Below are 26,647 nucleotides of genomic sequence, written 5' to 3'. Positions count from 1 at the left end.
TGGGGGTGGTTTCCTGCAGCTCATGGCCACGAGCAGTAGGTGGTCAGGGCTTTGCAACAAAGCCTTGGGTTGAGGCTTGTGAGAGACAGAGGAGGACACGGAAAACAGAGCAGGAAGAATTTTAAAGTTTTTAAGGCTGCTTATGTACGGTTGCACCATTAAGGACGGTGCAACTGAAATTAATTTATTTCAGAGTTTTTAATACTACCTTTTAAGACTGGACGCTGCCAGTACTAAGTAAAAGTGCCTGTGTGTTTCACCTCACACCTCTTTACCTAACTGTAGTCCGAGTGCCTAACCCTGTGACGATCATGTACAATGGAATGGTCTACAGTGCATGTGTGTGCCTATGGTTTCCTCAGACAGGCATGCTTATCTGTTAGCATAACAGATGTCGCTAATTGTCAGTCAAAATAAAGCTATAAAATCACAGTTGTTTTTAAAGACCAACTTCTTTAATGATACATATCAGTGTTATACTAAGCTTATAAAATAAAGTTGTCTGCATGTAAATACAAGAGAAACATTAAGAAATCAATAGTGATCAGGACAGGGATTTCAATTCCTGTACAAATTTAGAAATGACTCAAGAGAAGATAAATTAACATACATGGCTGTGACAATATGAACATGGGTATAGTCAACATGATCCATTTATTGAAAAAAAAAAAGAGGGCAGATAAAGGATTGAGATATGAACAGGAGATCCAGTCTTAAATGGGATGTGAAAAAAGCAAACACCACACATGGGTACTGAGGCTTTTTTTTTTTCCTCAAGTATTTGATTCTTTGGGCAATTTTGGAACATCAACAATTCCTGTTCTCACAATACAGAAATGGAGGTATTAACAGCCTTACTGCAGGATCTTGGCAGACAGTCATGCCTGTATTTCATGGGGGGTGAAGAGGGCTACAGGGTGGGATGGTTGTGAGCACATGAAATACAGGGTTTAACAGCCCATTTAGCAGTAGTGAAACTTTTGGTTTTTCAACTGTGCCTGCCATTTATACTTCATCAAAAGTCACATGAGTAGCTAACTGTATTGTCCCACATGTATTGCTTCACAGCTTTATTTCTGCAGTTACAAGCAATTCAAAACTACTCTGTGTTAGAGGCAAGCCTCTTAAGTTATCAAAGAAGATCTGTCCATCTTACCGCAAGACAAACAGTATTGCACTTCAAGGTTATATTAACTGAGTTACAGAATCTCTTTAAGGACTGAAGCATTACTTACGCACATCCATTGCGCTATGTGTCTGCTTAAAAAGATAAGCAAGAGAAATTAATTTTAAATTAATACTGCAGGGTACTGTGAAGATGACAAAGCATAGGCCCTCTGTGTACTTATATTTCTAATGCTTAAAAGATTCTTCCATTACAAGCTGGTTTAGCACAGCAGTCTACAGAACCAACCGTGCCATTTCACTAACTCAGTGGTCCAAGATCCGAAGATTGCCAGATACAATTTTGTTCTCTAGTAGAGCGCCAGCTGGGATGTCAATTCTGTCACCATGGTTTGCAATGATGATAACTGTTCCCTGGATTTACAGGAGAGAAAAAGACGTTATTAAAACTTTGTACTACCTGTTGACTTGGGACAAGCAGGAGTAGGGCTGTCTGGAAGACCAGTTCAGTGTCAGCTGTAACACAGCCAGATCATGGATGCATTTAGACTGAACTGTTGCTGCAGAGACTTTTTTATATTTCCTCTACAACAAAGGTTTTAAACAAGCAATATTGGAAATGCTGTAATAACTGGCATGCCAGATACTATCAGCTTACAAGGAGACCTGATGCCTTCTTTGAAGCTATATGCTTGCTGTAAGCACTCTTATCATGTCTGCTTACTTTTAGGTGGAAAAATGTTACCCACAGCAGTACGTCATGGCACAGCTCACCATGACAGCTCTAAGGCAAATACACAGAAGGAGCTGGGGATGGATACACCTGTGTGAGCACAAGGTCTGGTAATAACCTAAGCTGGTTCCAGTGCCAGTTGTTGCAGCCCCACCTCACACTGATCAGTGTCAGCAGCTAAAATGGCCTAGGCTAAGAGACATTGGAAGGCCATTTTAAGGAAGACATTGAGAAACTAATTTGCTCAGCTCCAACATTCACTAATAAATCAAGAACCCCAAACTGATAAGAAACAGCCTGTGGCTGTAATGCCAGCCTGGGAGGTGAGGTAGTGCATGTCTCGTAGAGCTAAAGGACAAATATGTTAAGCATTGTTTTTGAACACAGAGTCATGAGGTTCATGGTGTTTTCAAGATTCACAGACAAGCCTCAGCTCTCAGTGAGCCTGGGGAGAAGCAGATGTAGTGGTAACACCTTGCTTTCATCATTCATAAGGGTCACTGCTCAGTCTTGGCCTCTGCACTCCTTGGACAGTGGCTTGATTCCTAGGATAGCTTCCGTGGGCTGTGCTTAAGGGCACTGACTTAGGCAGGACCAATTACCAAGGAGCAGAGATCAGTCACATTTATTCAGGAGCATCCTAATTACACACTCACCTTTAATGAAACATTCTTCCCAAATGTAACATCACCTGAAACCGTGAGATGATCCAGCTCCAGCATATCTGGAATACTTTCAAATCTCCGCAGGTAATCTTGAACCTTTTGGAGAGAGGAAAGAGTAGAGACGACAGTTTTAAATCCATCTGTGGATTAAGACAAGCATGGGCGCTTCTTGAAAACTCCTTTCAGGGATCCTTCTGGAATCTGCATCTTACAAATAGAAGAGTTGCTACTTGGAAAGCAATGCAGTATTGTCATTTCTGTCAGCAATAACGATGAGAAACACTAAGGGGAGCATCCCACCAAAGCTGGGTGAGCTCTAGAGAATGCACACAACCCAATTCACCTGCCGTTTCCTCAGCTGATGGGTAATGGAGCAGCCAACAGCAGTGTGACATCATGCACACATGCTAAGTAGTTTGTATTCTAATAGCCTGGCAGTTCTTTACAAAGAGCAAAAGGGAATGCCAGATGGGCAGAGGTAGATGCAGTAAACCTCACTTTTAACTTCTTTATTCACTTTTAACTTCTTTATTGCTACAGACTGTATTTTTATTGAAAGAGATAAAACCAGAAGTATAATTATGGGAGTTTACCTTTGTGAAAGAACTTCCCAATTTGACAAGAGGCACTGTTGGAAATTCACGCTTCTCGCTCATTGTTAAAGATCCAGCATTAAGGCTATACAAATTAGACATCACAAGCAAGAGATCTGACGTGGTCTTAACAGGCAGAAAACGACTACGAGGTACGTTTATTCCCAGAGAGTTCTCAAAACTCTTAATGGCAGCACCAACTGCAGTCTCCAGCTGGATAACATTCAAGCCTCCATCCAGAGTCTGGAAGAGAAAAACTCCTGTAAACACAACCAGCAGGTAACAGCGTTCAGAACTAGACAAGTGCAAGTCAGAGCTCTGCATTTACCAGCAGGCTGGCTCCTTTTTGAAGGCAACAGTCCATTTAGTTACCTAGAAACAAACAGTTCTTTTTGAGTCCGTTTCCTCTAAAATCGTCCTAGCTGATTACCTTTGGGTTAACAATGATCTCCATGTCAATAGCATTTTTCTCTTGCAGCCTTTTAATCGCAGACAGAGCAATCCACAAATTGTTGGTATTGAATATTTTGAATTTTGACACGGACTTGAATTCATCCACATGTGCTTTTGGGACCTGAGCTATCTCCACCAGCCTCAGCTTGTTTTCGTATTGTGTAAGCGTGCCACCCTGCAAGGGTCAAAGAAGAAGTTTTAAGTCCTGTTCATGAGATGCCAGAGAAACCCTCCCCTCACCCCAGAGACACACTGTTTTGTTGGCATTTAAAGTTCAACCTCAGTGAAAACATCTTGCTTGTGTTCAGCTACCAGGTTACTAATTATAGAGTATGTTTAAAGTACAGTCAGAACTGTCAAACGATCATGTTTCAGCACTCCAAGACAGTTAATTCTTTTAATGAAAGTAAGTTGTTCAGAATCTTTTGCAAGTGACAAAAATCATCTTCAGCAGTATTTCACTACATGACAGAGCAAAATCCAAATTAAATCTAATCTGTATTTGTGGCACGCACTTACTGGAGAAACAAGTGGTACTTCAGTAACCTGAATTGTATTCTTACAGTGTGTTTCTGTTTTTTATAGGACTAAGTCAGAGCTTTCTTAATACCTAATGAATACAGAGAAAAAAACCATGTTTCCTCCCCATCCTGCTATTTAAAAGGACAGAAGCAAAGTAAGTTACATGACAAGTTAGAAATACTTGATACGTGCCATAAACATCTGATAAGTTGTCAAACCTGGACTTCGTACAAAGTCAAGCACTTAGGGCAGGAGCAGAGCAGCAGCCGCACCAAGTTGAGTTGTGCAATGCACACCTTGACAGCTGCAAAGGCAGTTTAGACATCACTTCAGCAGTTTCCAGAGGTGCAACTGCTGTATCCCACCCCTCAGTGCTCTGCTTTTACCATCCCCAAATTTCTCCCGTGCGACAGTTTGGAGAAGGTTGTGACTTGCACCCTGCAGCAATTACTTGTGTTTTCAGTAATCGATCAAGTCCAGGCTGTCCTTGTTCTGCTGTTGCCCACAACCTAGATCAAATTTGTTCCATGAATTAGAACTTCATAAACTTGCTGATTTTGTGCATCTCAAATTAGATCACAGCTGATGTGTTAAATGGTGTCTGAAATAGCTATAAGATGATTTAATGTATGTCTGAATTCATGCATAGAGAAGAGACAAGAGGCTGAGATTTTCACCAACATGCCAGGCATTCGGACAGACTTGCACAACTATTTCCCTTTACCTTCACATCCGCCCTGGTTTTATTTGTGACTTCCATGACAAACTCACAGCGCTTTCCATTGGGTGGGTTCATAAGATGATTAAGAATGTAAAGGTCCACAGTGGCACCCAAGTTATCTATATTGGATACAAAAATATATTCCTTCCCCTCTCCAATAAGGTTATCCAGCAGCCCAGAGTTATAGAAACTGGCATAGATATCTCCATGGCCTGGGGGATACCAGCACTCCGTATTCTCTCCTGAGTAAGATACATCCTTGGCAATTGGCAGCAGAGTTTCCTTGTTAATTCTAGGATACCTGAGGAGACAATGGGTTTTGTTAAGTTCTCACCAATGTCAGACTAGCATAAAGAAAAAACAAAATACAGTAATAAAGGTGCAACTACATGGGCTTTCTCGTACATCTTCTGAAGTTCTGCTTTCTAGGTTAGTGTAAGTACTCTGAATTGAAAGACCCATCCAAATACTGAGCTGTCACTGACAAGCTGCAGAATGCAATCTCTCATTCAAGAATTTAAAGCCACAGTTCTCCCACCGTGCTGTAAAACAGCTTTCCTCTGACACGCAGGTTCAGAGCATGCCAAGCACACCTCTGACATCATCAACCACTTTAGATTAGAGTTTGTTCTTGCTAAGGAAGCCATGTTCTGTCTGCCTCCAGAGCCCAGGTACCCTGAAAGCAAATGCAGGAATCAAGCAGCCAGCATGCAGTACACACACTTCTGGAAACTGGTCTCCCCCCACCCCTCTCCCTAATTCTAATACATGGCCTTTGACTCTGCTTAACACCCTGATCTTTCAGTCTTTCATAGAGGCCCAAAATAGAGACCGAACATGGGTACAGAAGACACTATTGCTGCCTCAGCATCACAAGCTAAAAAGCCTACACCACACCATCTGGAGTATGGAGAAATGCAAGCTAGTTTTTCTTTTCACCCCAAGTGGAGAAGTTTTGATACCTGCTTTGATTAAAAGTATATATCTTCACACGGCTGTGACTGTATTTCTGCAAGATTTTCTTTGTGTCGTCATCAGTGTTGAAGGAATTCATGAGAACAAGAGGAACATCGGTGTTGTAGGATTTGTTTAAATGCTGAAATGGGAAAGAAACGGTAAATTCAACATGTATTATTAGCTTTAACTCTGCAACCTAAGATTTTGGAAGAAATAAATTATTAGCTAAAACAGACTGGAAATAATAAATGCATGAGATGAGAGATGTGTATGCCTGCAGAAAGGATAATAAATCAGGTAAAGGAAAACAAACCCTTGTAAGTGGTAAAGATAAGGCCCACAGTAATAAATATATAATTAATCTTTGTTTTTAAATCCACATTGATATTCAAAATTTGAAAAGCACAACACCAAAAAATGATTATTTTAAATTTCAGCTATTGCTGATTACAAAAGGCGTGGTTTTCCCCCAAATTACTGAAGTCTGTCAGAGTAAGGTTTCAAAACCTTCTCTGCACAGTAAGCTCTTCTGAGCCTTTTTGGCGGGCTATGAGATGGACAATAGTATTGAGAGTACATAACTAAATGTCACAACGTTGATTATTTGGGCATCTGTAAAGTGGACTTGAAATACACAAGAGCATTTCCACGTGGACAGCACAGCTCTGGAACAGACACACCCAACTTCCTACTCTAATGATCATCTTAATTATCTGCATTAAAAACATAAGCTGAAATGTCCTCTCTCAAGACCAACAGCTGTTATTTTCTTTTACTTTTCTTCTTCAGCGGAAAACGCCAGCAATCATTTCCAGCGCGAGAGTTTTAATTCGACAAGGAACTCAGAGCTGCTGTGAATGCATGTGAAAAAAAGCTTTTAAAAAGCTAAACTTAGACTTGCACCTGGAGGAGTCGGAATGAAGCCCAGGAGTTAGCTGTGCCAGGCCAGCTCTACAATTGGATTGCTTGTGTTTCTGGACACAATCATCACTGTCCAGGTTGGTGTGCACAGGCTGAATTACACTTGTGCTAACGTGTGTGGAGCAGAGAGAGTTCAATCACCAACTGCTCCATCCCTTTTATCTAACGTGTGTGCACATCACACACTCATTCTTTCCAAAGCAATTGTCCACCCCTAGCACTGTGACCAGACCTTGTTTCCCTCTCCTTTTCCTTTTGGCAAGCCTACACTGTGATATCTCTTGATATCTTGAGTCATACAGGTATCAATTGTGTGTCAATTCCTCTGGTGGAAAAAGAAAGGGAATATTCCAAAGTACAACTCGGAAACCCAGCATACCCAGTGATCATGGCATATAATGCAAAACAAGAATTGGATCCCAACTTCCCTTACCCCAAAAAGGGCAAAGTCTGAACAACTACTTAGTGGGCCTTGTCTTTAATTAGGATCAGATTAGTCAGGGAAAGCGTTTCTGTACTGGCGAGAATTTCAGCTCCAGGTGGATTTCAGGTTACGTCCCAGCACCCAGATCCCTTGAAGTGTCCACAACAACTCTTCAGAGCCTGTCAAAAGTTACCTCAATCTGCTGAACTGTCAGATCCAAGAAGGTGTTCTCGTTCCGCACTCCAATAAGACTTTTTGGGCCTTTACAACCCATGCTTGTGCCCAAGCCGCCATTTAGTTTCACGACCACCAGCTTGTTCAAGACAGAAGCAATGTTATCGGGCAGTCCTCTGGCCTTTATCTTCTCATAGGGCTGGATCTGTTAAAAAAAAAAAAAGTGCAGCTGTCAGCTATTTGAAAAGAAATTGCTTTCTTCTAAAACCCTACAAATTTAGTTTGGCAACAATACCCACATTTGTTTATATGATTTATGACATTAAAGAATATTTGCAAAATGAGTCTACCATAACCTGATTTGTTACAATACAAACAATTTGTTACTGCAATAACCTCTTCTCTTGAGAAGTTCCATAGACTTCGTGACACCTGTCACAATTAGCTTCATCCAGATGAAAGAAAGTCTCATCGGCTCTTCCAGTAAAAGGAAACCTACTCAATAGTAAGGTAGAAGTCAGGCCAGTTACAACACTTACCATCCTCTTGCCTTGCAGCAGGTCTCCTTGTGAGCCATCTAACTCACTTTCCCAGTACAATGCCCCCTGCAGCCAGACCACACCTGAAGAACACAGGCCCTACATGCAGGACATAAAACTTTTCTTCCCTGAGCAGCTTAAACTCACAGATTTATTTTGATACTTTGCACTGAGGTTATCAGAGGCAACATTCTTGGCAAATGGTTGGTTCTTTGACTCAGTCTAAACCACTTTTTATTCCAACTATTAGTCCTATATAATAATTCATCTCTCACAATAGCATGCTACAAAGTGGAAAAATTCCTAGTTCTTATCCTGCTATTTTCAGGATGTGTTCATCCAGCTCACATTACACTTCGCAGAAAGTGTTCTACCTTGCTGACAGCTATATCCCACAGCCTTAAAACCAGGGTATGGGCTACATTTGGGGCTAGTGATGGAGAGCAAAACCAGGCTTGTAATGACAGTGTGCCTTGCATTAGGCATTACTTGTCTCCTAATCCAAAGCACCTAAATCAAAGAAACAAAGGTAACAATGCAATGATAAGTATCATGCCAAAACTGTTAGAACTAAAATCAATACAATTATTCTTTAGCCTGCCCTTCTAGAGATTTTCTTTTGAAGAAAAGCCTTGGTGTTTCAGTGCTGTGTGTATTCTAGCAGCAAGAAAATGATTTTAGTTCTGATAAGGGGTGTGTAAGATCCACAGCTGATTTGCAAAAACAAATACATACAGAGTAGTTTTCAGAACGGTGTTTGCTTTGGGCAAGTCAGGCTGGGGTTCAAATGGAAATTCACACTGCACTGGAACAAGAGTCATATTTCTTACTCGGATGTGCGGGGGCAGAGAGGAGAGTTTGCGCAATTCCAGCATTCCGGTATGCCACAGGCAGCAGATTAGAGCAGATCCCTCACATTAGGAACATTCTGCCTTACGCAGGATCTGGAAGGCTTATGGTATATATTTAAAGATAAGATCACTCCACAAGTTACAGCATAATGACTAACTAAACTCTCATTACTCAAATAGAGGAAGCTGGCCCAGGAGGAACATCTTGATGCAACTGCTTAAACTCATTCTGTTTAGAAAAATTTCCCAATGCGTAAGATATGTACTCCAAAAAAGCAAGTCATTAATTTATAACTTGAAAGCCCTACTTTCTCACTAAAATATTTTTAACTAATATGAAAACATAAAATATAAGAATAGCACCGGATTCCCTGTTGAAACACTCTAGCTGTTGAACATTAAAAAAAATATATGTCAATGTTGTGACAATTTTTGGCTCAGTGGGCAGTGTTACTGGGGAACAAGACAAATTTTGATAGTTTTGTGATATGTACCCATCAAAACAAAGATATGCAACTAAAATGATGAGGCTTGACGAGTAAGCCTAGTAATTACTGTCTTTTAATGCAATTTTTAAAGCTACATTCTGCACAAATGCCAGGAACTTTGCTGATTGTTTCTGGCAGGCACTGGGAATACAGGTACCCCCAGACTACACTGTTCACAGGAGAAGAGGGAACATCCAGAGCTGAACATGACCCTATATTAAGATTTAACCAGCACATTAAAGAAAGAAATGTTTCCATCTACATGCTCTTAACCAAGTGCTTGCATTCCTACCTATCAAGTAAGTTCAGACTTAACTGTACTTCTCCATGTTTCAAAAGCAGCAGAGGTTCCCTCTGCCAAAAACCCTTGAGACAATGTATGCAGGTAAAGGGCTTTAGGAGTAATGCACAGAGTATCCTAAGTGTTATTGTCCATTCAAGATAAATATAATTTAGCTTGTAAGAGTAAGAACAAAAAGGAAAATCTTATGTATTTAAGCTACCACTTTCCAGCTAAGTCACAGTTGCAGACATGGTAGTTAAACAGTTTTTATTTCACTCTTTCAGCTTGCTAGAAGGTAAATCAGGAGTTACCGTGGCTCAGGCAGCAAGCAGTAACATAATCACTGCTGCAGTCATCTGCTAGTAGTTCTTCTTAGTGAAAGAAATTTACTAACTGATGAAACAAAGCAGGTGGTGTTGGCATGCTATTTCCCATTTAATCTGCAGAGAATGCTAGCCATACAAACAACAACCCATTTTAGTCATTGACAAGAACGCAGATGTGTCAGTAAAACCTGCATGGATCAATAAAGGACAAGGGAGAGGAAATTTACCAGCCAAGGCTTTAACCTGAACACTAACCTTCGGACAACCAGATCTTTGATCCCTAGAAATTTACCTATGTCACCGACCAGATCTTTGATCCCTAGCAATTTACCTACATCACCACGACTTGATTCACACATCCAAGAAAGAGATTTTTCAAACAAGGTTTCAGGGGGTCCCAGCAGTTTGACAGGCAGTGTCTCAGTGTTGACTTTGTATCACATGATTATGAAATAAAACACAACACTTAGACAAGAACGCATTACTCCAAGTGACCCATGTAAAAAGTATGCTAAATCAAAATGATTGCTCTGGATTTCTGCTACCTTGAACTGAGAATTAAAAACAGTCTTCCTTGTTAACTAGCTGGTTAAAAACAGCTCTCCAAGATCCCTTCATTAAAAAGGCTGACAGCTTTAAATGTGTGGCTTAACTGATAACTTCACAACTCATTATGAATGATTTATGCAAATTTCTATTGTAGACCAAATATGTTACTGAAAGGTATCTTAGTTGGACCACTTTGCTAGGGAAGCAATATGGTAAAGTCTTCCCATTCCAGCTTCCTCATGTGAGGGTGTGACTCCATTCATTTTAGGCAAAAAGGTTCTTTATCTAGTGATATCAAGAAATTAAACAACTGTTCTAATCACAAACACGTCTTCACAATTAGTCACACAGTGCCTAGAGATAACAGCATTGTACCATATATTACTCCAAGAAACAGAGGCAGAATATGAAATATTGTGATCAGAAGGAAAATATTCATCCATTTTTGCTTTACTTTTTTGTCTCCATGGCCTCCCTCAGATTTGCTGGTTATGATCTCTGGCCAACTGTAGCCTTCTCCCACTCTCCCACTCTCCCTTTTCTACCCCAAACCCTGGCACAGCTTCCTGCCTTCAGGTTATAAATTCTGCTCAATTATATCATCCAAAGATGACAGAAGGTTGAAATAAGTAAGGAAAGAGACAGCTGAGGTTGATAAGAGGGAAGAAAGTGGAAGATAAGGTGATAGCTAGAAATGAAGGGAGTCGCAGGGCAGAGGGGCAAAAGACCCTAAACCAGACCTGAAATAACAGAAAATAAGATACCAAGCAAACTGTCAGTTTTCCAGTACAAAACTCTACCACAGGGGTCAGGCATGAGACTTTGCAGAAGATAACAGTGATGCCCAGTAACACAAACATCAAACCAGTACATCTTATCAAAACATTCCTCTTCACATTTTAAATTTAACAGCAGCATTTTGAAAGCATCTCTACAGCCCTACTTCAGCAAAGGCTTAAGAGATGCCTAACCCAGGATAAGCAAAATTGGGAGCAGCCAAACGTGGCTTCAGAGCAGTTGGGGTGTCACTGAGCCCTGGGATAAAATCTTCACCACAGTGCAGCTCAAATGCCTAGCCTTCCTGGAAGGAAACAGCCTGGCAGCAGCTCCCAGGAAGGCTGTGGTGGGATCCAGCCCTACACCCAGGTCTGCACCCTGGGGAGCAGGCACCAGTTCCCAACCACAAACTCCTCCAGCAGCATCTGCCCTTGGGTCTCTCTGAGGTAAGGCTCTTAAAAGATAATTTTTTTTAATTTTTATTTTTTTAATTTGGTTTTGTGCCTGTGAAGTTGGGAGCTCAGCATCCTGGGAGTTCTACAAAATTAGAAAAATTACAACAATCCGTTGTTGTGCCTCTTTTTAATGCAGAAAATTCATTCACAAAGTCTAAACAACCCACAAAATATTTTTTAAAATTTTAACTGTACTCAGACTTTTGATAAACAGCAACATCTGCACTCATATGAAGTTGTAATGATACGGGGGAAGATGTAAAACATTTCGCTTGTTTTTTGAAGTTACGTGTTCTCCACATCAAAGATGCGCAACACCAGCCTTGATGTTTCCTGCTCCTTAAAGGGGTGAAGAGGGAACAGAATCAGGACCAACCTAGTAATGGTTACACTATTTCAGAAGTTTGTACTTTTCCTTCCCCCCACCAGAAGTGGTGGGAGGTGGACGACTGGAAAAGTCAAATCAACAGCAGCTTTATAAAGGAAAGCTAGCTGTGAGGTGAGAAACAGGGCCTATCTACCTGTGAGGTCTGAAGGAAATATCCTTCCCAGCTCTTCTCCATTTTGCCTAGAGAAAAGTAGGCTCCTGCCATTGCTTTCTCAAATACTGTTCTTCCTCCTCTGCAGGAGGAAGCTTACTGAGCTGTGTTCACATTACCCAAAGGTTACTAAGCTGCTAATACTTGTCACTTGCATCTATCCTGGTTTCCAACATAATTCTGCCACATGCATAAACAACTGTTGAAAGAATACCAGGATGAGGTTACTAAGTTGGGGCAGCTATAGCAACCTAGATAAACATCATGTTGAAGCCACTTCCTAAATACTCACATCTACAGATCTCAAAAAGGACCATTTCAGATTGCCCACACAAGCACTTTATGTTACAGAGGAACAGTACAGCCCTTCATTGGGAAACTTATGACTGGCAATAGAGTTATTCAGCTAAATTAAGACAGAGAAAGCTTTCAAGTGTGCAGAGTTGTTTTATTTATAACTTAGCTGAGAAGCTCATTTATTCCAGGAAGTGAGATGCAGAGAACTAGGAGACTAATATTTAGGGAAAAAGAAAAAGAAAACAGAACATATACATACAGGGCTTACCATATATGCATGTGCTGTGTGTACACACACAAGCATGCTCTTTGAACTAGAGAAGGCTATCTTGAAAATAATAAGAGATGACAGTAAATACTACAAGTCAGCTGCTTCTGGTATGAGGAAGTGGGAAAACAGATTATACATACAGTACCTTTCCTTAGTTGGACAAAAAGGCCAAATTATAAAATCTGCTGAAAGGGAAGCTTGATGTCAATCTTCACGACAAACAAATAAAAACTTTATCACTCATGTAACAGTGCCTCAAGGGATTGCCAATCAGCTACAGCTGACCTGAAAATATCACTAAACACTGGAGGTTTATGGAGCTTGTCACCAATAAGCTCAAAGTTCCTGCATGGCATGCCCTCCATAAAACAGAAGCAACTGACCTAAGCAAAACACTGCACAAAGCAGCAACAACAGCTCTAGCAGTTAGTTATCAGCAAGCAGTTCTGCAACCAAAGAGAGGCACACGCTAGACTGGTCTTGCATCAGCGATGCCTTAGCATCCCCAGATGTCTCTGTTCATGCAACACAGCACATCAGCACGACTGAAATAACACAAACCAAAGCTAGGGCAGCAGCACTGTCTGCATCTATTAGAAAGTCATCTATTAAAACAGCATCCACCGCACTTTCTGTGCGAAGACTTCAGCACTCCCTAACAGGATTGTGTGGCAAATAAGACAGCTTCATCTGTTCCCACAGATCATTGCCACAGGCAGTCCAGAGCAGCATGGCTGCTGCATTGGCACTATACTGCCACACACACTCACTGACTGCCATGAACGTTTTCTGAGGCTCTTAGGAATTAAGCAGGTGCGAGGGAGAGAATCTGAAGGTCACGGAGGCCAGTAATGCCTGGATGAAAACCACAGCTTCAAGCTGAGCTGTAGCAATGGGTTTGCATGTCAGATCTGGTCATCATTGCAGATCCAGAGGACAGAACAAGTCCAAGGAAGCTTTAACAGAACAGGACTTTTTTCATTTAAGATTTATTGCTAAATGGAAGCTGAGGGAAGGTGGAAAAAGGAACAATACAAAGAATTGCACTATTCTGGCTCCAACTGGAAGCTGCACCATTTTCACCAGTCATGCCAACTTCTCACAAAGGAGAATTTATACTTTAAGCACTCACTACCTTACAACGGCTATGCCTGTGCTAGACAAGAATAATAGAGGCACATTCTATAGCTTGAGGTAAAATCATTTTCATGCAGAACTCAAAGTCCTTTGCATCTCATGCATCCCCTTCCTTTCCATTAAAAAGACTACATACAAGAAAATCCTTTAGCAATCTTCTGGATACTATGTGAGGATCTTTGATATAAGCAGGTTTGCAGAATGTTAATATGCAAAAATCAAACAGAACTGGAGCTTTTTGATCTAGTGCAATCCCTCTCTTATTCCAAATGCATATCTGTTCAGGAATACCATCTGTTCATAGTTAGTTTATTCTATCCACAGTTCATTTATTCTGCTGTATTTTCAAAAGGAAACATGCAGAATAAATGAGAGAGGCAGGACATGGATACAGCATTTCAGTGTTGCAGGATGCATCTGAACAAACTATAGAAGGTAAGATCCTAGAGGTTACCAGCATGGATTTGTCAGAAAGGCAGGGACAGCTGATACAGTGCAAGGGGTCACGAATGTAGGAACTGACAGCAGATATCCAATTCCAAGTGTGCACTGAGAGGAATTAACAAACATGCACACATTCTATCAGTTCTTATCTAAAGAGACTGTTGCTCAAACTACTAAGCACTTTTTTTACTCTGTAACTACACTGATCCTTATGATCCCCATACCCACAGACCCTTACCTCCCAAAGGTCAATACTGAAATTAGTTACTCAACGGTCAGGGTAGCTACATGCTGTCAGTATAAGACTGCTCCCCCAAAAAAACCAACTACCACACAGTGCTGCCATTTCACAGAGGACATATGCAAGAACTTCATTCCAAACTTCCTAGAACTTTTCAGGAACAGAAGCGTGCAAAAAGCAGAATCTTGCTGTGCTTTGTCAACAACAGAGATTGTGTTCAGGCTGGGCAGACACCTTGAAAAACAATTGATCTTATTAACAGAGAGATAATAAACACTGATTTTAATGTACTGAAGGTACATCAGAAAGCTTAATGAACAGTTCACTACCACCAGGATCCTCAGAGAGTTACACTTGGTTTGTGAGAGAAACGTGACTAGATCCTCACTCCCTGCCATCACTTCCCATCCACTCTAAGGTCAATGCCACTACGTATTAGAGTACAAATGGATTTAAAACATTTAGGTTTGAGTTCTAGCTGGGTGGGATGCGAGTCACACCCACAATGTTCAGACACCATCTGAAAAAGCAAAAAAATTAATTTCAACTTTCAAGACTCACTACTTTCTTGCATCACTCACAATATAGCTCTCCAAAAAGAGGAAAGTCTGCAACTCAGTTCAGGGCCAGACTGCTTCAAAATCTTTTGCTTTTGCTAAAATGCCAACTACCCTTTTATGCCTTCACTATTATGCCTGAAACTAGCTTATGCAGAAAGTTCAGAGTAAAATCCTGATGAAGTTAACTGTTCCATCCAGGCCCTCCATCAAGGGATGGTTCATTGGATGTTGCATCAGCTACAACACAAAATTTGCAACTCAGCCTCACTAAACATTTCAGTTTCTTTTGGCATAAGCATTGGAAATGACAACTTGGCAATGAAGCCCTGGGTCTTGAAAGGTCTTTAATTCAGAGAATAACAAATGTCAAGAACTCAAATTCAAGCAGAATCCTTGCAGCATCAGAACTGCTGAATGCCAGTGCTGCTATCTAGCAGTTCAGTCAAATGTAAGCACTAATATGCAGAAATACCTCATCACCTATAAGCATATACACAAGCATAAGAAGTACTCCACAGTAATAAAAATCAATTCTTGCTCTGAGGATTTGGAATAGCGGACTTGACAAGTGCTGATGGGGAAATACTTCAGGAACAAAAATGGGCAGGAATGACATGGCTTATAGATGCATGACTACAGTGTTACTCATTTGAGATGTCTCAAAACTGTGGTTTGGGATTGCTCTAAGATGACATATCTAGCTTCTTTTGGTTTTGCAGACAATGTCACAGAAGCGATTTTCAGAGCAGTTGCATGAGGCAATGTTGGGAGTTTGACTAACAGATTTCAGAAGCATACTCCTACTGCAAGAACATTTGGAAGTTTGTTAGAGACAGACAAAATGAGTATCAGGGCTGTCATCATGGGTGGACTGGAAAGGAATACACCCATATTAGTCAATACGTACTTACAGAACAACAAGGAAATATTTACCCACTACCATGGGACAGTTTCAGAAATAGCACCAAGTGAACCCTTAAAACCTGTTTCTAGAGTCGAATATTAGGAAAACATTTTGCTTTTGAGTAAGAGCATGACGTTCTTTCTTTTCCTTCATGATATAGTTCACTGAGATGACAACTTCAGCTGCAGACAAGAATCCAGCCACTGGGGAAACAAAGCCTGTAATTGCCAAGCTCCTTTCACACTCACATCACTTTGGATGTTCTCTCTATATCCTAGACGAGGTTTTGCATTGCTATTCTGAGGTTAACTTGATCACTGCAGTTCCCTCAGAGGCCTCCCAGCAGGACTTTGCTATTGCTTCCAACTCAAACAAACAGATCACTGCAATCTACATCAACAGGATTAAATTCCACTTACCATGTCCACATTCTTTACCTCCTCTCCTTGTTAACCGGCACTCTGACTAAGTATACTTTCTTCTCTGAAGACTCTAACAGTAATGGGTCCTAACTATGCCAGCTACCATTGTAAGCCTTTGGACACACAGGAGCAAAGCATGCGGAAGGAAAAAACAAGTCAGAAGTTTACCAGTATAGTGTGAAATGGGTTCAATCTTCTGTTATCATTGTCTGGAGCTTACAGTTTGCTTGCCCATCGGTATTAGTTGTTACACTGAAAATATGGAGGTCAGGGATTAAATGTCCCTTTGCAGAGAAAAATGGAGGAACATTACAAGACAATCATGTCTGTTTCTATTTACTGACTGGAGCTTTTACTTGTCAGTAGATGCTTCAGGAAAGAACAGAAAACTACATTCAAAGAACAACGGATAACACATTAGATGACCCACGGAAGTCTGATCAGAAATTCTGGTCCTGCACAGTACAGTCCCATGACATTGGGCAAAAGCCTGAAACACTTTTTCTACATAACCTGAAACTCAGAAGAACCTTCTGTAAAATAGAAAATTGAAAGACAAAGCCTGTAAATGCAATAAACTATTAATGAACTTTTTAAAGCTGTTAAGAAAAAACCCAAACAAACCACAACCAACTCTGGCACATTTCTGGGGTGTTTTTATTCTTTATGTATATATAAAAATATATATATATGTGTATGTATACATACATATGCATACACATATATACCTAAAAAGATACTTTGAGCTCTACTAGGTATCAGCTGAAGATTACACATGCCAATATTCTCTGTGCTTTGGACTGAACAAGCAGCAAACCAATTCTGCACAAAATTATCACTCTTTATCCCTTCTAAAGCTCCTACTGTTCTTACCTATACTAGTTACACTGATAATTCTGGAATTCTGGTCTTGAATAAAACCATTTTTATCTAATAATTCCACAACTCATAACCCCAGCAAAGAATTATTTGGAAAAAGTTACACTGCAGGTTATCTGAAAAATGTTCCATGTAAGACACCTTTCACTTTCCATGGTATGTCCCCTACACGACTGACACATTAAAAAGGTGATGGAGGCAGGATAAATACAAGCAGGGTTTGAGGCTGACAGGAAAATGGAACTCTCACGGTCAGGAAAAAAAAAAATGGAAAAAATACTCAAGACTGTTAAGTTTGCTCTCAGTTTTTAAGAGCGCTCAACCCACCTCCTGTCAGGTCACAAAGTCTCTAATCATCAAGTTATCCAAAGAATCCTAAGACAAGAGATACTTCTTATGAAGTGAAGAAGGTACAGAAAGATGTTTGTGGGTATTTTTCTCTTTCTTCTGTGACATTTATCAAGTATGATTATTTGATTTGGAGTTTGTGCTAGGAAGCAAAATTTCCTCCAAGATCATGCATGCATCTCATCTAAGCCGAAGTGACCTGATTTTGCAGGACTCTTAATGGTTTGGGTTTGATTTCTTTTCCTTTTTGGTCAAAACTTGCTACATAGCTGAGAGACCCACATGAGAATGAGCCAGCGCAGGCCATAAGGAAGGAGAGAGACACTCTTTCTAATCTTGCCCTCCTTCCAGCCCTCTGTGACCTTAAGTTAGACCTTTGTATAACTTTTTTTTTTTTTTTTTACACCAGCTTGCCTTGCCTGGGACTCTCCCATCAGCCTATTTCAGTGTCTTATAACACTCCTGTTTGACATATCCTCCCAATGTCCTACCCGGTAATTTTCAGTCCTTTGCAGAACTTGAAAGTTTTTATGCTGAAGGTGTGCAAAACTTTGAAAATAGACAACAGGTCTCCCTCTCCACAAAGCAGCCCATTCACTCGCATCAAATTGCTGTCATTTAATACCAGGCCTTATCTTGACACAGAGAACAGTTTATTCCTTTCATTGTTGCAACTATCTTTTTACATATTTAAAAGACTTATCACCCCCCCAGAGTCTCACCCCCTCTAGACTAAAAGCAACCCCCTTTTCTTCAGCCTTCCTTGTAAGTCATGTTATCTAGAACTCCAATTTCTCACCTTGGCCTCTTTATTGAAGGTGGATTTTTCTCCCCAAAGCAACATTTCATTCAGTGTTCCAGTACAGAAGAGAGAAATCACATGTTTTTGAAGTTAAAAGAAAACACTCAACCTTGGAAAAACCCTAAACTTGCTCTAAAACAGCATCATTCTTCAACACTTTAGAGAGCAGCACTGCGTCTCTTCTGGAAGTAACTGGACAGCCTGCCTTTCAGTTGCAAACAGAGCCTCGATTGAATTCCCACAGAGAGGCTAAGAGAAACCACGAGGGCGTGAGGATACAGAAGTCCCACAATATGCCAAGATCACTACACTGGAAAAAGCAAGAATTCATAGCACAACTACACCGTCAGTTACGCAAGAGGCAAAAGACAGCCTAGGGCCACAGAAGAATCGATAAAATGAGGTTAGGTTTAATAGGAAGTGTTTATTTCGGTATTAACCAGTGCTGAAAAAAAATATTTAGTGCTTTTTTCAGCAGCAGCTCAAGTGGCAGGTTATAAGTTGTAACAACATAACTGACATTAGAAAATTACACTCAAAAAACCCCCACAGTCAACTACTTGTTTCAGATTCCTTGCTTTTACACTGAGAGCTGCTGTAGATTACAGAAGTTGCTAAATGAGCTATATAACCCAGCCCACTTGCCATATGTCCCTTTCAAATTATTTAGCAGGATGGATTGCTGGAAATGGTCTCATCCGCGATGCACAAACTTCTTTCATGGGCAGGAGGGAAAGGGGAACAATAAGGATCCTACCTACTTCCCCTCTACCACAAGTTACCATTTACTCCAGAGAAGGTACCAAATGGTAAGATGGCATCTGTCCCATTTTGTTCCTCCCCTGCTCAAAGAACAGCTAACAAAATAACACCAAAGAACTTGACACATATGTTAAGCAAGACCCAATGTTCAGGAACACACATGTCAATAAATAATTATTTTCCAGTTAGAACCCAAAGTGGTGTCCTACATGATTTTACAGAACCATGGCAGTGGTGTCCATTCTATGAGTGACTACATCATTTGCTACAGTAGCAATTATCAGTTTTATGTTCCTTACAGACTGTCACTTCATTGCAACTTACAGAATCTTCTGGAGGTCTCTGAATCTTCCCCCAGTCCACAGATGGTCCCTTTTCTTGTAGGAATCTATGAAAGAGCTTCTTAAATCCTTCCAGATCCTTTTTAGTGTGCTACAAAGAAGAAATGCATTAGTTAATGCTGGTATTTAATGCATACCTATTCAATCATGGAAGTATTTCTACAAACTTGATGTACAATCTATTCACAAGAGTAATTTTATCAGCACCAAAGTACAGACACACTAAAATTTAAGTAAATTCTAAAAGGTACCAGAAGTTCATTTCCACTAAAACTCAAGGTACAAAACCAATTTGGATACTTAAAAGACAAGTCTTTAGTCAAAACCATAACCATTAGAATTTGGCCCAATCTTTAGGACAACAGCTTTACCCTCCCTTTCTGTAATCCATTAAAGATTACACAGAACCTTTAATAACTAAAGATGATTAAACACTTAATAATAACTCTGTCACTCAGTTTATACGGAACTGAAAGTCTCCTGCTGACATTGTATCCAGGCTACTCTTCCATGCAGGATCAGAGCATGTCCTAAAAATAAGGATCACTGTATTTTGTGATTTGTCTCCCTGTATGCTATTTTCTTTAATTTCCTGCATCTAATTTCTCATGCTTTGAGTTGCATCCACATCATGTTCCTTACCTCTAGCTCATTTGAAGGTGCAGTCGCAAGTATCTTATCAAGTTCTACTTTCATTGAATACTCCAGCTCTTGTCGAATGACTTCCTGAAACTGTGAAGTGCCAGCTTGAGACATTGCTTTGCTGAAATCTTAAATAAAAATAAAAACAGAAACATGGGTTAAAGGAAAAAGAATAAAACTATCTCAATTAAGCTACAAATAGCCTTCATTTTTCCTTTAAAAATTAATAAACTCACATAATCTAGTCTCATTTTATTACTGTGCTACCACTCCAGGAATCTAATGTTTTTGGTTTTAGTAACTTTGAGAACAGACCTTAAATTGGGGCCACAGAACAACCAACTTCCTCTCAAAACTCAACAAAGTCCCAAAAGACCAATGATCCATCTCAAGAGATGTCCACAAATCCACAGCGGTACACTTTTTTTGCCAGACAGCCAAAGAATTCACATCCTACTGCACCAACATACTTTAGCAAGTAAAAGTGTGAAAAAGCTTTTCACTAAAAAAATTCTTTTATGTAGAACATTGTGATCGAGGGTATCCTTCTGTTCACACAAGCAAATAAAAACATATGCTTTAATTATTTATACAGTGCACTTTCACACGATCTTCAGTTTGTTCCAGTAATACTCCCTTACTTTTTCTTAGGAGTATTTTCACACTACAGCACACATTTCAGTTACTAAGCAACCTAGAAAATTAGTCTGTCTATCACTTCAGCATTTGTTTTGCTTTTGAAAGCGATAAGCTTCATACATGTGAAAAAGAGTAAATACACAAATGGTCTATATAGTAAAGTCCACATCGCAGAATGAAATGGGAGATAAAATGACTTTATTTTCCAACAGAAAGCATTTGAAGCAAGTGCATTCTCAAAAGACATTCTGAGTATGTTCTCTAAAGACCTCGGTTAATTTAATTTCTGCCAAATCCCTTGAGTAATCACTTCTCTGTAACACAGAGAGAGATGTATTGCCAAATATAGCTGGATTTTAGAAACACCCTGAATATTAGTGCAAAAAGGGACAGCAGGAAACTTTGCAAGTGAACAGAGCGATACTGCCAGAAAATATTTAGAAGATGGACCTGTGTTTAAAGTTTACTTATTTAGAACATGCATTAAAAGGCTATACTATTGAGAACATCTAAGAAAGCCAGAGGCAGTTCATTTTAATACAATTTTGATTTTATTTTTTTAAGCAAAGTATTCCACAGCCTCAGACTCAGTGACAGTATCTAATCCTTGCTTTGAAGCCCACAGAAGCCATTTTCCTGACTGTACTGTTTTGCAGGTAGGGGAGGAAAAAAAAAAAAAAAAAAAAAAAAAAAAGACAGACAAGTGCTGCAGTGCACATACTGTGTGTGGTGCAACACAGGGGAAACACCAGCTCAAGATGAGCAGTACAATGCACAATAGGTTCTTTTTTTTCACCAAATGCTTCATTTAGTAGTAAAAACAGGTAATAGTTGAAAGCCTGTTAGGCGTATCTTTTCAGGTCAGATATGTAAAAACACGGACAGCTCTTCATTAGGAAGCACCCTCCCCTACAGAGGATCAAGGAAGGCTATACCAGCCTAATACTTTTGTACCAAACTGCTACAAGTACTGTCTTTTCATTCACACAGTTTGGGTTGATACATATTGAAACATTGTTTAAACTTCCAGAGAAACAACTTCTAGAAGATACTTTCATATGTTTGTAATCCTCCCTGCAACATGTTGTAATACAGCAACAACAGCGGCCATTTCTCACAGTTCATCAGCCTGTAAAACATGTGAAACTCCCATTATGATGCAACGCATCTCAGAAGAAACTCTGCAAATATCAAGTATTCAGAGACCATCATTCAGGCTGTTAAACACAGCGAGGCTAAGTAAGGCAGAGCCAGCTATAGCAACTTTCCCAGGCTGCCATGTAGATAGAAAAGTCGTTTGCTCGTATTAGCCAAAAGACTTGTATCTACCAGATAAACGCATTTAGAGATTAAGTAACATCAAAAAAAAAAAAATCAAAAGAAAAAGGCATCATAAAAGTAAATGCATGATAATGTCCTAGTTGCCTTTTTTTTTTTTTTTTAATAATACTATAAATTCTTCACAACTTAATGAGCAAATGCTAAACACATTTGATCACCAAGGTCCTTGCAGAGGAGCAAAGCCAACCTATTGCTTCTTCCAAATGCCAAGTGTCAAGCAGGCAGAGCAGTCAGCTAGATGGGACATTTCCCCTGAAACCCAGACTGCCAAAGCTGCCAGAGCTGATGGCTGCACCCTCCATTAGCAACAGAGAATATTTAGGCTTTATGTTAACCATTTAACAACTACTGCAACCACCTAGTCTCATCCAGATTCAACGTGCCAGGGCATGATAGCTCGGAGAGAGCATTATTAGTGCTATTACTACTATTATTATTATTATTTTGGGGGAAGAGAGAGGAAGGACATGGCTGGAATCTATAAAAACATGTGTTTACCTGGTGCAGGAAAAGTATCTATTCTGCATATGTGAGAATTTGAGTTCTGTCACTAGGCAGCTGAGAGAAATAGCAACTCAAAGCTTTTCTACTTTTAACATGCCTTTGCAAGGCAGAGGCTTTCAAGCATTTATCTTAAGAGATGCCCAGCAGGATTTGGACTGGATGGGTATCTACAGCACTCTAATGTCTCTCCAAAGCAGGACCCCAAGGACAGCATTGGTACATCCAGTCCAAACAAATGAACTCAGCACAAGTTGCTCCCATGTTGCTGCCCCTCAGAGATTTTGGGAAGAAGCTGGTACTTATGCACCTCGGCCTACCGGTAGCAGAAAGGCAACTGCAGTTCTTTAACACGAGCTACTGTTAAATTTAACAGCCTGGGTGAAGGCTTATTTCCCTTTTCACCCTAGCGGCAACGAGGAAGTAGAAAGGCCAGCGCAACTGCATATCTGAAAGCAGTTATTTCCTACAGGCAAGTAAAATTTCCTAAGACTATAATGAAAAGTAGTTATTGTGCCTCTAAACAAAATCAGACAGGAGGCAGAGGTGCTGGTTGATCTAGGAAGATATTTCCAAGGGTACATGTGGCCACAAACTCCGAATTATTTTTCATAAGAAATGCCTCTTCCAAGCTATTTCACAACCAATGCCTCAGATTTCAGCCTAAGCCCACTTTTATGGGATCAGTATTCTTGAACACTCATCTGAAGGACAAGAAGGGTGGGATAAGGTAGTGGAAGACTGTTGGGGGACTGGCCCACGCAGGAAATTAGCACAGCACAGAAGAGCCTGACTAAATAGTTGAGGCTTCAGAAAACACTGGGCTTTGCAAAAATGACCACCCAGGACATCTTATTTTAATGGCTTCAGTAGAAAGTGCTTCCTCAAATAGTAAGGAAAGGACAGTTCTTTAATTGAGCTTGCAGTGGTGTCTGATGGGTGGAGAGATTCACTCAAACCCTCCTGCCCCCACTGTTATTTCAAGCACGCTTTTGTGCTCTGCTCTCACTGCTAACCTGCCCCCTGCCCTCACAGCACAAACTACTGTATGTGGCAGAGTATTTGCACGTTTATAATACATGACTTTATAACTGACATATGAAAAAACAAAATATGATAAATCAGATCAAGCTAATAAAAAGGTTTTCTTACACTATCAGAAATGAGGGACAGATCTCCTCAGGTAAACTGCACAAGAACACAACAGCAGCGACCCCTTACTTAGGGGTCTTTTCTTACTTTAGGATTCCTTTCTGCCATCCCTCCTCCTATTCTACATTAAAAGCAGAGAATGCATTAAGATTGCTTAGTTTTGTTCATTAATTCACTCAGATGAGAACTTCACTGCCTTGGTACTTGTTGTACAAGGACGCAGCACAGGAGTGAGTCATGGGACAAGTCAAGCAATAAGCCCCCCCTCATGAAAAAAATGAAAATCTTTTGGTCTGTTATGAATTGCAATTACTTTTGCAATCCAAGCAAGTATACGGAAAGACCTACAGTAGAAAATTATGTAGGTCTCCTTGGAGCCAGATTACTTTGCATAAAAATCAAGAAGGGTGGCCAGTAAGTTAAAACACGTAGCTGAACTTTAAATGCTCTATCCTTGAACTCTGTACCCAGGGTACAGAGTGAATGCCTTAAGTTCCACCAACTCTGCTGAAAGTTCAAAACAATTTTTATCCCTGATGAGAGTAAAAATCTCTTTAAATACCCACACGATAATGTGCAATGCTAATAAATATTACTTTGTTTCATTTTTAGAACTGAGCATACCCATTCAGCCCTTATGAACATTTTTCTTTTCCTACTACTAGCCGCAAAATTTGTCAACATATGTTGGACTGAAGCATACATTAAGTGAAACCTATACACACTCTCTCTCCTGAATGGATGAGCACATTGGCCTGAGCTAACTCATAAGTTTGCAACCTAGGAAGTTGTTCTTACCAGTTGCACCCACCAAGAGTTTAGGTGTTATTGTCAGACACAGCTGGATTTCTCAGTCTAGCAGCTGATCCTCAAGCTAAAAATATCAGTTGACACTGGCAACATGTTTTAGTACTATTGGCCTGATAAAAGAGCACTTTAATAGTGGTTACTTTTTTTAAAAGCTTTTAGGATCCTCAAATCCTTGGTCATACTTTAAAAACGGGTTATGATTTTTACATAGGTTTCTCCAGCTTTCAGTTTTATAAATAATATCACTTGCCTGCAAGATGGCTACCTTCAGCAGTTGGCTGAGATAAGCCAATTAATTCCATTTAAAAAGAACAATTCAGAATGTATTTTCATAATGTAATTACAATGTATTTCACAGCAAGAAGTGGCTTATCTTGACAACTTTCAGAGCGGCTGGTTGAACAACACGGCTGTAACACTTCACCCCCTTCAGCTCTCTGCATTTTTGCCCAGGTGCCACAGGACATTTGCGGACAGTTGACGTATTTACACAGCAAGCGTCACACAGTCCTAGACATCCACTGGGTGAGCAACAGCAACTTCCCAAAGCCTACGAAGACCCTCGGTTTCCTGCAACATCCAAGTTCATATAGCAAAAAGACCTACTCGTGTTCTTTCTACAGGCAGTGTTACATTTGTTGATAGGCCCGCGTAGATTTATACTAAGGAAGCCTACAGGCATGGATGTCATTACAAAAAGCACACATGCACCATTAGGACTGTCAGAAAGGAGGAAAAGAAAACTGCCACAGCAATGCACCAAAGTCATTTTTCTTCCTGAAATGACCTCTTGTGGGCTGGTTGCCTGTTTTGCAATAAAGGAATCTGAATCTCGGACCACGTATGCACACACTCACACATGCGGAGAGGTAAAGGAGAACACCAGAGTCTGCGGGGATCAGAAAATGCCAAAATATGCTCAAGCCTCTGAAAAAAAGTGAGGACGTTCGACCTCAGTGCTCTTCCTCCCCCAGCTTTAACAGACCTCTTAGTGGAGCGGGGGAGATTTGCACTTGGACAATCTCTCCGTACACTCTGGATCCTGCCTGTGCATCAGCCGAGGACAGGAGCCCTGCCGCTACAACTGCCCAGTTTCACCATGCGCCTGTACCACACAAGAGAGCCACGCATCCACCGAGGTAAGCAAACCGAGGGGAGCAGAACCAGCAGAGGCCCCACTGCCGAATAACAAATAACACTTTGAGGAAGCCTTTGCACATCACAACTCGGCTGCCGATCAGGCTGCTGCACCTACTGCTGCCTGCGCTCTACCAGGCTGCTGGAAAGGAGAGGAGGGGGAAAAAAAAAAAAAAAAAAAGGGGCAAAAAAAGCGCGCAGAGATCTATGTATACACAGCTGAAGAGTCATAAACAATTACGATGCACAACAGCTTACCTTTCGCAAAAGACGACATTTTCGCTCTTAAATAAAATTAATACTTTGCTCTTAGAAATACAGACTGAATTGTTTTGGGGTTTTTTTACCCCAAGGCCGGGAGGGCAGGCTGCCTCCCCGCGCCCCTGCGGAGGCTGGCCGCCGGCGATCGAGCAGCTGCGCGGCGGCGAAGCAGGGAGGCGGGAGAGACGGCGGCCCCGGCCCCGCTGGGAAGCAGCCCGCCCGCCGCGCTGGCCCCTCAGCCGAGCAGTCCCCTCCCGGGCCAGCGGGCGGGAGGCAAACCCCGAGGAATTTAAATTTCATCAATGAAAGAGGCGGACCCGCCGCGCCCCGGGTTTCGCCACCCCCAACCCTCCCCCTCCTCTTCCCTCCCCTCGCCTCGCCGCCGGGCTGGGCCGCCCGCCTCCCCGGGGCTCCCCACACGGCCCCTCCCCACTCCCGGACGGGACAGGCCGGGCCGGCGCGGCCGTTCCCCGCTCCTCGTGCCCCGCGCGGCTGTTAGGCCTGAGGGCGGCCCCGCCTCTCCCTCAGGCGGCGGGGGGGGGGGGGGCCCGTGAGGGGCCTCCCCGCCGCCGCCGCCGCGCCCCCTCACACCGCCCCGGGGAGGAGATGGGGGGGGGGGGGCGGCGGTCCCGCCGTACCCACCTTGTCGCTGCCGGCACCG

The 26,647-nt window shown here is 41.2% G+C and overlaps 1 protein-coding gene across 2 annotated transcripts; it reads right to left on the bottom strand.

Annotated features, from left to right (window-relative positions):
- Positions 1-433: 433 nt before the first annotated feature.
- UGP2 (UDP-glucose pyrophosphorylase 2) lies at positions 434-26,647 on the bottom strand. Of its 2 annotated transcripts, none has more exons than XM_075749674.1 (10): positions 26,629-26,647; positions 20,146-20,273; positions 19,487-19,594; positions 7,308-7,493; positions 5,775-5,908; positions 4,816-5,113; positions 3,547-3,744; positions 3,117-3,359; positions 2,515-2,619; positions 434-1,539 (listed from the first exon to the last, which is right to left on the bottom strand). In XM_075749674.1, the coding sequence occupies exons 2-10, from the start codon at positions 20,257-20,259 to the stop codon at positions 1,432-1,434; spliced, it is 1,494 nt and encodes a 497-aa protein (XP_075605789.1). In that variant the 5' UTR covers positions 20,260-20,273; positions 26,629-26,647; the 3' UTR covers positions 434-1,431. The 2 variants fall into 2 exon arrangements, with proteins under 2 accessions (XP_075605789.1, XP_010303261.1); XM_010304959.2 differs by lacking the exon at positions 26,629-26,647 and adding an exon at positions 25,984-26,331.

The sequence above is a fragment of the Balearica regulorum genome, chromosome 3 (assembly GCF_011004875.1).
Source record: "Balearica regulorum gibbericeps isolate bBalReg1 chromosome 3, bBalReg1.pri, whole genome shotgun sequence".
NCBI lineage: Eukaryota > Metazoa > Chordata > Aves > Gruiformes > Gruidae > Balearica > Balearica regulorum.
Note: the sequence above shows the minus strand (reverse complement) of the source record. Positions and strands in the feature narration are given on the sequence as shown.

Bases quoted from the DNA above. Each gene is read 5' to 3' on its own strand.
- UGP2 (XM_010304959.2), bottom strand. The intron at 5,114-5,774 runs GTATCAAAACTT...TTGTCTCCTCAG, and splicing joins TATACTTTTAATCAAAGCAG to GTATCCTAGAATTAACAAGG. The intron at 3,360-3,546 runs GTAATCAGCTAG...TTTCTCTTCCAG, and splicing joins AGATCATTGTTAACCCAAAG to ACTCTGGATGGAGGCTTGAA.